The sequence below is a fragment of the Sabethes cyaneus genome, chromosome 3 (assembly GCF_943734655.1).
Source record: "Sabethes cyaneus chromosome 3, idSabCyanKW18_F2, whole genome shotgun sequence".
Lineage (NCBI taxonomy): Eukaryota > Metazoa > Arthropoda > Insecta > Diptera > Culicidae > Sabethes > Sabethes cyaneus.
The window spans coordinates 81,601,317-81,612,820 of NC_071355.1; the positions used below are offsets into that span (position 1 = coordinate 81,601,317).

The following is an 11,504-nucleotide window of genomic DNA, read 5'->3' on the forward strand; positions in this document are numbered from 1 at the left end:
TCATCACTGAACTGAACTCAATGGACTGAAGCATGAAATTTTCTATAACCATCATTGAAAATATTGTTTGAAAACTGAGAAGTTTATACTTAACGTATCAAAAATTTAAAAAAGTATTTGAAATACAACTTCTTAAAGACATAATCATTAGTAACATAGTGTTTTGTATTTGCTAGTAATGAAATGGATATTTCTGGCAGAGAAACGGATATTTTTGGAATACAAGCAACCTTAGCAGAGATCGAGTAACCAATCTCGGCGAAACTATGATCATATACCGACCGGGAAGAAGGCACCCATACGAACGCTGAGTGTAACAACAAGGATTAGCTCTGTCAGTCTTGAGCGTCTGTTTCCATACCAGAGACGGGTTTTGATGATCTAATGATTCCTCAACCAAGTGAGCGGTTAGAAGCGCCCAGGTTGACCCAGGTTAGGAGCGGCTAACGACAACGTCTGATCCGAAGCGGCTGGCTGAATCAAGAAACGTGATGTCTCGGCACTAAAGCTAAGGTGGCAGCTGCATAACGAGACTCGGTAGCGTGGCCCTAGTAAGACAACTTACGAATTGGGAACGAGTTTCGTAGTGTTGGGCATAATGCAGGTTCGCGTTATAGATTGAAAGGCGATTACATGAGTATAAAGGGCCGTTTCTTCGATTACAACATCCCCAACGTGCATTGCCGCACGAAGTTAGACCCTACGATGAGAAAGTAGTGTCTTACGCGCGATTGAAGACAACGAACAACAGCTGTTCGCCACAGGACGTCAAGATCGTCATCGGGGATTTGAACACCCAGGTCAGAAGGGAAGAAATGTATAGACATGGGGTAAGACTCTATGCTCTACTCGCCGACACAAACGGTAACGACCAACGATGTATAAACTTTGCAGTTGCCCGAGACCTGGTGATCCGAAGCACCTTTTTCCCACGCAAAGATATCCGCAAAGCCACCTGGAGATCACCTGACCAACGTACAATGAACCAGATTGGCAGCGTTCCCATAGATCAGCGTTTCCCTAATGGGGGTTCGTTAAAAATTTTGTTCGCTACAGAATAGTATAGTGAATTTCACCAGAGGGTTCGTGACTCAAAAAAGATTGGAAACCGCTGCCATAAATGGTCAGTTCTTCTCTAACATCACGTATCCCTACGGGGTACGAATATTGACTCTGGTCAACACTTAGTAGCAGTATATGTATATGCGCTCAAAACTGAATAGGGTAGACGCACCATTAGTGGTGGTAGTACCAGTAGTGGTGGAAACTTGAATTATTCCATTATTTTTGCAGATTTTGGTGCAAGTTTGATAGGTATCGAATTACCAGTAACAGTATTATTTGATAAGTATCAAACTTGTACCAAAATCTGCAAAAATAATGGAATAATTCGAGTTTCCACCACTACTGGTACTACCACCACTAATGGTGCGTCTACCCTACCAGACATGTCAAAGCTGTCCTCCTTGGGTGAACATTAGGTAGCTACACTCTTCAATAATTCTACCTGTAAATAGGTCGAATTTAGCTAAAACTTGATTGAAACTACTCAAAATCCCCTAAAGTGTGCAAACTCAAATTTTGGGTTAAAAATTCAACCAATTTTGCCTACTTACTTCCGATAATTGAATTATTCTCTGTGACAAATAACGCACTTTTAAGCACACTTGTTATAAACACCGTCCGGTGCGGCACGGCTGCTATCCGTCCAGATAGGCACCGCAATGGGTACTTTTAATAATAGAACGCACTGGCGTTGCTACCTATTGACACGCTCATCGAAAACGCAAAAACCCGATCGAAGTGCTTTGTCTTCGGCTAAGCACCGGTGCGCACCGTACCAACGACGGCTTGCATGATTTCATTCTTTGCTTTCTTCCTTATTCGTTCATATTCGGTGTACGTAACTGAGTTGTCAGCACGTGCGGGCTCCGTTCTCTAGCCGTGCTCTAGCAGGTGCCGGCTGGTGCAAGCTGGCACGGTTTCGCTCGCAAACTAAAAGAACCTATATAACTGCTTGGTGCGATACGGTAAAACGTATGAACGGTAGCGGGTGCCATCCACAATGCCGTGTTTGTGCCATATCAGCTGCTGCTGCTCAGCAAAAATGATCGAATTTTTAGCCCGGAGCAACCCAGACCGCACCGAACACGCATAATACTGTACTGAACAGAAAAAATCGGCACTGAGGTGCGGTATCATATTAGTTCGAACGAAAGCAAGGAAAATATACCGAAACCGGGAGCATGTGACCTACGAATGGAGGGGAATATTTTAGCACGGTTACTGGAGCGGTGCATGCTTTCACAAGTCTGCATGTTCCTACTACCAATTTTTTGGTTGAAAAACTACTCATAATCTGAGTTTGTTCACTTTGAAGGCGTTTCGAGTAGTTTTAACTAAGTTTTAGCTAATTCCAACAAATTTACGGGTAAACTCATTTAAGAGTGTAGATAACCCGCAATATGCCGAGAACTACGCTGAATACTGGATGAGACACTACCAGGAGGAGTTAGGTGCGCCAACCTTCAAAGATGGTTGGGATAGAGTGCGTTCGGCCATTGGCAATAGGTAAAGAGCCCCGGAGTATACAAAATGATTAGTTTGATGGTGAATGCCAACAGGTGATAGAGAGGAAAAAATAGCTTGGAAAAATTATCTGAGCATTGCCACTAGGGGCAACTTTACCAAATACCGATGAGCCAGGAATCAGTCAACTACGATTCTGAGGAGTGGAAAGCGTCAGCAGGCGGACATAGATCGTGAAGAATTATAACAACTATTCCGAGCTAATGACACGTGTAAGTTCTACGAAAATGTAAACCAAAAATGAAGGGAGTTCTTCAATGAACGAAGGGCTCTTTTGGGACTATTATCTGGGAGGAGGAGAGACTACCGGAGGAATAGATGGAAGAAGTGCTTTGTCCCATCTACAAACATCCCAATCTGCAACCATTTTTTACCATCCGACAGGCCTTGCAGAAATGTCGAGAGTATAACACGTTGCAACATCTTTACTGACTTCAAAGCAGTATACGATATAGTCGATAGAGACCAGCTATGGCCCTACTAACACAGTTGTTACAAATTAGTTGTGGCAACTGATATATGACTAATTATGATGATAAATAAGTTGATGCAACAAAAAGCTTAGCATTTGTACCGCTTGGGGGCATTCAACATCGTTCTTGAGGGGGTGATCCAACGAGCGGACATCGAAACGAGATTCATAATTTTCACCAAAAGTAGCAAACTCCTAGCCTAATGTTAGATGTGTTCGTGTATTTAGGATTACTATTGACCACGAATAAAAACACAAGTAAGGAGAACCAACGACGCATTCAAGCGGGAAATTGCCGTGGTCGAGCGTAAGGTGCTGCCGTATATCTAGTAAAATTGGGCAAGCTAAGGTGGGCAGGACACGTCGTAAGGATGCCGGACGACAGTGCGACGAAAACGGTTCCCTTCAATAACTCCACCAGCACCAGAAACAGCAAATCTCAACGTGGAAGTTCGAAAGTGATTTTCGACTATACCTGGGAAATTGACGACGAGTGGCCCAAGGTCGAGTTGAATGAAAACCAGTGCTTGAAACAGCACAAGTCACCCCGGCTTTATGCTGCTAACGACAATAACGACGAGGAATCGAAGATGAACGTATGTGTGGGTTGAGAATTAAAAGTAAATTCTTACACTACAGCCTAATCCACGTTTACATACCGACAAACGATAAACCCAATGAAGCTACGGACGAGTTCTACGACAGTCTCGAGAGGTTCCAAACCACGATGTGAAATCCGACCAATGATAACAGTCTGAGGTTCTTTCCGTTGCCAGCGGAATTAACAGCTGCTTTCCACGATTGAATATTCGGAAACACACCTTGAGACATCCAGGATCCAGCTGAAGGCTTCCATTTTGATCGTGTCATGTTTGACAGTCGACACTTTTCGTGTGTCATCAATGTACTGTCTTTTCAGGGACCAAACATCGATTCTGACCGCTACCTTGTCGTGCGTAAGGTTCGCGCAAGGCTGTCCAACGTGGAGAGGACTCGCACTGAGAAGATACTGCGTTTCAATATCCAACGGTTGACGGTAGATGGCGTGGCACCGGAATTTAATCAACAAATAAACGAATTGCCGAATAGCGGTAGAAAAGGGATAAAGATATAAATAGGCTGTGGAGGAACATCCATGATACCATTGCAAGACAGGTGGTAGTTACGACGCTTGGAATACAGCATAAAATGCCAGAGAGTGACAAATGAGAAGAACCCGGCCAGGAATCGCATGCTCACTGTGGTTACACGTCAAAACAGAGAAAGGTGATTGGAGGTCAGAGCACCGTTAAAGGCAAGGACTTACTGTCTAAAAAGCGCGAGTACGGCGAGCTTTTGCGCACCGGCGCAGAGGAGTTATTCACCAGCAACAACGCACGATTTTTCTACAATGTCTACCGAGATGATATGCAACGATAGTGCCGGCAACGTGCTTATTGACAAAATGGCAGTAGAGGCTAGGTGAAGGGGCCATTTCCAGACGCTGTCGAAAGGAGAGGTAAACACGGAGAATAGGATATAAATTATTTTGAAGAGTGATAGTCAAGCTGTTGAGTCTCCAAAGCCGGAGAAGTTTAAGAAGGCATTTAGTGAGCTGAAAATAGGCAACGCTGCTAAGAAGGACGGTTTGTTTAATTGGCCTAACGTCTTATAACAAGGCCTGCGCAGTATAATTTCTCCATCTGTTTCGGTCCATGGCATCTGATCTCCAGTTCCGCGGGCACCCAGTGCTCGCCAGATCTCGCTCAACCTGGTCTTGCCACCTCGCTCGCTGTGCCCCTCTTCGTCTTGTTCCTACCGGATTTGAGGCGAAAACCATTTTTGCAGGATAGTTGTCCGGCATTCTAGCAACATGTCTTGCCCAACGTATCCGTCCAGTTTTAACCACTTTCTGAATACTTGGTTCGCCGTAGAGACGCACGAGCTCGTGGTTCATTCTTCGCCTCCATACACCGTTCTCTTGCACTCCGCCAAAGATGGTTCTTAGCACCCGCCGTTCGAAAACTCCGAGTGCTCGTAGGTCCTCTTCTAGCAGTGTCCACGTTTCGTGCCCGTAGAGGACAACCGTTTTATACAGTGTGCACTTTGTACGGGGGCTCAAATTGTTCGACCGCAAGTGTTTGTGGAGTCCGTAGTAGGCCCGACTTCCGCTGATAATACGTCTTTTAATCTCACGGCTGGTATTGTTGTCCTCTGTTGCCAGTGAGCCAAGGTATACGAACTCGTCGACTACCTCGAACTCATCCCCGTCGATTACCACGGTACTGCCCAAGCGAGCCCTGTCGCGCTCGGTCCCGCCCGCCAGCTATACTTCGTTTTAGACGTATTTATCTTCAATCCAATCTTCTCTGCTTCGCGTTTCAGTCTGGTGTACTGATCTTCCACCGCCTCAAATGTTCTGCCGACAGCATCCCTGTCGTCAGCAAAGCAGATAAATTGACTGGATTTATTGAAAATTGTGCCCCGCATTTCGATCGCCGCTCGCCTTATAACACCTTCAACCGCAATGTTGAATAGCAGGCAGGAAAGACCATCTCCTTGTCGAAGTCCCCTGCGAGATTCGAATGGGTCCGACAATCCACCCGAGATTCTCACACAGCACTGGATCCCATCCATCGTAGCCATGATAAGTCTAGTAAGCTTACCCGGAAAGCCGTTTTCGTCCAAAATTGTCCATAGCTCTTGTCGGTTTACGCTATCATATGCGGCTTTGAAATCGATGAACAGGTGGTGCGTGGGGACTCGGAATTCGCAGCAGGGTGAAGATTTGGTCTGTTGTAGACCGACCCTCCATGAAGCCAGCCTGGTAACTTCCCACAAATCTATTGGCTATTGGCGATAGTCGATGAAAGAGGACTTGGGACAGCACTTTGTAGGCGGCATTCAGGATAGTGATGGCTCGGTAGTTCTCACAATCCAGCTTATCACCTTTCTTGTAGATAGGGCAGATAACCCCGTCTTTCCACTCCTCCGGTAGCCGTTCCGTATCCCAAATCTTGACAATCAGTTGATGCAGATAGCCGGCCAACTTGTCCGGGCCCATTTTAATAAGTTCCGCTCAAATGCCATCCTTTCCCGCTGCTTTGTTGTTCTTCAGCCGCTGAATGGCTTCTTTAACTTCCCTTATCGATGGGGGTGGCACATCTTCGTCGCTTGCTGCACCAATGTGGTCACTTCCTCCGCTATCATGGTCTTCCGCCTGCACGCCATTCAAGTGTTCATCGTAGTGCTGCTTCCACCTTTCGATCACCGCACGGTCGTCCGTCAAGATACCTCCATCTTTATCTCTGCACATTTCGGCCCGCGGCACGAAGCCTTTGCGAGATCCGTTGAGTCTCTGATAGAACTTCCGTGTGTTGTGCAAGCGGTACAGCTGTTCGAGTTCTTCGCACTCCTTCTCCTCTTGGTGGCGCTTCTTTTCCTTAAAGAGTCGGGTTTGCTGCCTCCGCTTCTGTTTGTATCGCTCCACATTCTGACGGGTGGCTCTACGCAGCATTTGTACCCGCGCTGCGTTCTTCTCAGCCAATATCTGCCGGCATCCCAAGCAACACAGCTTGTTATAGAATAGTATAACATTACATACATCAGAACTTCTCTATTCCCCGAAAAGCGCAAAAAATTGAAGTCTAATCAAACAACAATTGAAAGAAGTATGTATCAGGTTATTTCATATCATTTTAAAACGTTATTATAGCATAAGCTACAACTTGTTCTTCCAGTAGTTGAGTTTTAGTAATGGGGATATAATAAAAACTTTGTGTTGACATGTTGACAAAAACAAACATTATTCATTTGATATGAGCTGTCAAATAAATTCATGTTATCACAAAACATCTCAAAACCTTAATAATAACGACACATGTTTTCAAAGTACGTTTATAGTACTCTTAAACGACTACTTTCTCTGAAGAACATGTTTTGTGTGTTACTTGGGATTCCTCATCAAACCATTCGTTACGTCGATTCGGTGCCGAAGAAGGACGGTATCCCGGCTGAAAGTCTAAAATCGGAAAACGAGCAATTGTATGAAGCAATCCATTGGATCATTGACAAGATCTAGACGGAAGAACAGAAACTGGAAGAGTGGTTTAATGGCCTCATTTGCCTTATTAAAAAAAAACAATTTCTACGACCAATATCGATATCGACTCGAGTGTAAAAACTACTCTCTGTAACTATAACTACCAAAAATTGTGAAAACTACTAAAAAAGCTCTAGATGACTGATACCGTTAGCGGCGTCCTGCGTCGGTGAATACCAAGCCGATTTTCGCGACGGTCGTTCTACGACGGATCTGATGCGTCAGTTACTATACAAGTTCCAGGAGTGCAACTTGCAGACTCATCAACTGTTTGTGAACTTTAAGGTGGCGTACGATTCAGTCAAACGAGATGAGCTGTGCAAGATCATGCTAAATCATACTTTGGAAGGTGCGATACGAAGAGCAAACGTGGAATAGAACGGGACTATCATCACGGCAACGCACATGCTTACTGGTTTTGCGGATGACATTGATATCATCAAAATCAATCGTAGATTAGTGCAAGAGGTCCGAAGCGAAGAGGTTGAACTTACATTAGCACAGCCAAAACGAAGTACGAGCACAGACAAACAGACGAGGAACTCGCATTAATTTCATCGTCCCTTCAAGAACCACTTTTTTTTCAAAAGAGCATGTTTCGCAACATGGTCACACCGCACGAGTGTTGCTTCGAGTTTTCAGTATAAAACCGTACAAATGTGCAAATAAAAGTTATTTCGCAACATGCATTATAAGCAAAATGTGTAAGACGATGGTTTTTAAATAATTTTCTTCTATGTATCATGTTAGTTCGTCAGTGGTACAAGGTTGCTGGCCTAAATGGTGTTGGTACCAAGGTAGAGCTTGATGTGGAACGATATGAAGTAGTGGAGGAATTCATACATCTTGGTATCCTCGTGTCATCCCGAGCAGGAACGAAGAGCAAAATAATATAATAACAATTTCAAACTGTGTTATAATGGTATATTTTGTTATTGAATAGATATGGAGATACATTGATAGCACATTTTGTTGAGTAGATATTTAAAACAGTGGTTGTAAGATGAGTTTAATAACTGATTTTGTTATCATATCTTGTTTTGGTCTTAAAAAGACATTCGATATATTTCATACAATTTTTTTATTGATTTTAGATTATAACTATTTTATAAAATGATTTTTTAATATCTCATATACTACTGCATTTGTTATTCAATACCTTAATAATACTAAAATATGTTATTCTAAACTCTGAATACAGTCATGTTATTGTTTGTTATTCAAAGAACACAAATAGTTATTCTTTTGGCCTTAAAGGAGTAAAATTTTGATATTATTTTTTGTTATTTTACCAACTGTGTCAGCCAAAACAAGACCAAATTTTGATATGAGTTATCCGATTTCCAATAACACCTTTTGATATTATTTTGCTCTTCGCTCCTGCTCGGAATGTGAACATGATTTAAGCCGAGGAGTAAAACTCAACAACTTTCTGGCCTAGACCAGGAAATCCGTCTTAGGTTTTCTACCGCTGGCTGGATTTCGAATAATGGATTTCCAGGTATTTTTCGATCCAACCGTGGGAAGCAGTCGTATTTTCCACGACAGCGCACATGAATCTTTAGCGAATCTGCTCTTGCTCCGATGCCATCTCGAAAACCAATTTAACATAAATTATAATGAAATTCGGTCAACATAAACATTAAAATCTTGGCTAGTTTCGGTCACAATTTCATCAATTTTTACCCGCATTCTAAAAAGTTGCAAACTAATCAATGTGTCTTACTTTATTCGAGTCAATATTTATGTTTGAAATTTTCAAAATTAACTAAAAATCCAACACTTCTTCATTTCACAGCACCCTGAAATCTTATTTTCACTGCTCAGTACGGAATGTACCAGATTGAATTGTAACAGTAAGCTTTTCAAAAATAAACGCACGTCACTAATTGGCTGTTTTCAGCTTCCCCAGCATCAGTTTTCACTGTGCTGGAAAGCACATCAAATTTGCAGTGGCAGGACTAACGTTGTCCCTGTGCCCGCACGGATTACCTATATGTATGCAGTTGACACAAATCATTAACAGGAATTTTCAGTGTTTTCGCTTGCTGCTCGTTCTATTACCTACACCGTGTGCAAACTACATCGATGCACTGGAAATCCAACAGAAGGTGGTTCGGATTCTGTCAAATGTCGCACAGTTGCGTTGATTAGCGCGTTACATGGAACAACAATCCGGATCTCGATTAATGAAAAGTAAATCCAAGAATAATTGAACACCTGATTGGATCCTGTCAGAGCAGCTCGTCAACCCCTTCTTACTTTCCTGGGAGAATGTTTATTAAGCATATGTTAGTCGTATAAATAACGAAAACAATCGATAGTATCAGTGAAATCCAGCAGCTGCACATTTTGGCAACTATACTTAAACGTATTGCCAGTATATTTGTTTAACCCTTAATTTATGATCTATCGCAGACAATGCGCGCTGACAATATATTCTACAAGCAATGCATTGAATGTTTCCCTAGTTTCCGAGAGGGAACACCGCCATCATCGACGCCACTGTTTACATCGAAAACATCGAATTCTACTTACATTACACTGGAAGCCCGTCGTTGCAGCACACGTAGAGCCCCGATGTCCCGGTGAGGCGCCCGTGGCGGCGGGGTAAACAAACTCTGGCTCCGGTCACGAACCGGATCCGAGTCTCGATAGGTCCGGAAGATGGTTGCTATTTTCAGATTGAAGCACAGCATGACTGGCCTTAGCCGACGAGGTACTGGTCGCTACGCGGATTGGCTTAGCACGGGGACGGGACGAGAGCCACTACATTTACTCGGTGACTTTTCTTCTGCTAGTGCACTGCTACTGCCATTTCGGGCCCCGGATATGCAGACCTTTTGCCATCTAACAGCGAAAGTCAACTGGTGCCATCCTGCCAGCACCATGTGCATTTGGGCATAACATGGTTTATAACGTTTTCAAACACAACGAGTAGAAACGAAACATAATGAGCTTTCGGTTCGGACGTTGAATACTTCATGTATGACACCGATGCTTTGCAGGCAATCCACTAACTTATAACACGATAAAAATGGAGAGCATCAACTCCATTTTATATTTATTGAAACAGGCACGTGACTGCCGGCCACCAAAACTCGCAATTACACACGTCCGAGATCGGTTTAAAGAGGGATCCCTTTAAAATAATCGTTTTTTTAGTTTTGAATATTTCACTTTCAAAATATGTCACTAATGTAAAGAACATCTAGATATATGGCTAACGATGTAAGCTACACGTCCTTAGAAACAATTGCATAAACACAGAATGGTGCAGTGAGTTTAGTGGTTAGGCCAATAAGAAATGCAGGACGTACAAGAAAGATGATACTTTTTACATTGTAACGGTATTGAAATCTCATTCAGATTGCACAAAAATAAATTACAATTAAGCCCAAAGTACTACCTTGCGGTACATCATATTTATTTGTGAATGAAAGTTGCCAAGTAGTGTGTGATGCTTATTATTATCTAAACAGGTCAATATATTTTACGTGTCAACAGGTTTAATGATTTGCATTAAAGTAGCACTTACGGTTATTTTAAACAGCAGTGTTATTTTTGCGGCAATCATAACATATCATATCAGTAAATGACTCACATCAAATATTTAGATTCTGCATATAATTCAGTTCTGCTTCAGTAATCTTCGGCGGAAACCGCAAAACGTTTTAATATCGAGTGTACGAAATTTTTCCGAAGTCTACGCTAGACTAGATAAACGCCCATAATACACAATCCATATAGACCAATGCTTAACCATCCGTAATCCTTGCTAGCATTTGCGAATCAGTGTTTAATTTGAAAAGTTTGCCACCGACGAAGTTTACACTGGCAGGCGTTGTTGCGTACACACTTCAGGCAAAGCATCTGATATGTGCTCCATACATGCCAACTAGGGCTGTCGGTATTGGGCGCTTTTGGTGAAAACCGGTATTTCGGTATTGGCGTAGAAAATACTGGTAATACCGGTAAAAAACCAGTATTGTTAGATTATTCGAAATCAATAGAAATGTCGATGTTTTTCAGTAAATCTTTTTATTGTGAAACTCTAGCTTCAGTATTGTTGCTTAGCAAAGTAGAATTTATGCAGATATAATACTCTTAGCGATTTAATTCCATTATTAGAAAGAATTTTATTGCCAACACTTCCAACAATTGAAAAAACTTCCGCTTTCAGCTATGTCTGGCGAACGGCTCTAAGCACATGAGGAATTTTCCTTTCATTTCTCATTTATAGTAGGGGAACCCGCCTTTAATTATTTACAAAATATCTTGTATTGTAGCTTCCAGCATAATAAATGCCCCGGTCTCCTACAGCCTCTCAACAATTTTTTCATAATGAATGAAAATCGTTTC

At 42.6% G+C, this 11,504-nt stretch overlaps 1 protein-coding gene across 1 annotated transcript in view; it reads right to left on the reverse strand.

The window, feature by feature from the left end:
• LOC128739782 (GTPase-activating Rap/Ran-GAP domain-like protein 3) overlaps positions 1 to 681 on the reverse strand; it is a 49,082-nt gene extending 48,401 nt beyond the window's left edge. Inside the window, exon 1 of the mRNA XM_053835285.1 lies at positions 566 to 681. Coding sequence (XP_053691260.1) covers positions 566 to 681 — 116 coding nt within the window. The remainder of the gene's footprint in view (positions 1 to 565) is intronic.
• Between the last annotated feature and the right edge of the window lie 10,823 nt (positions 682 to 11,504).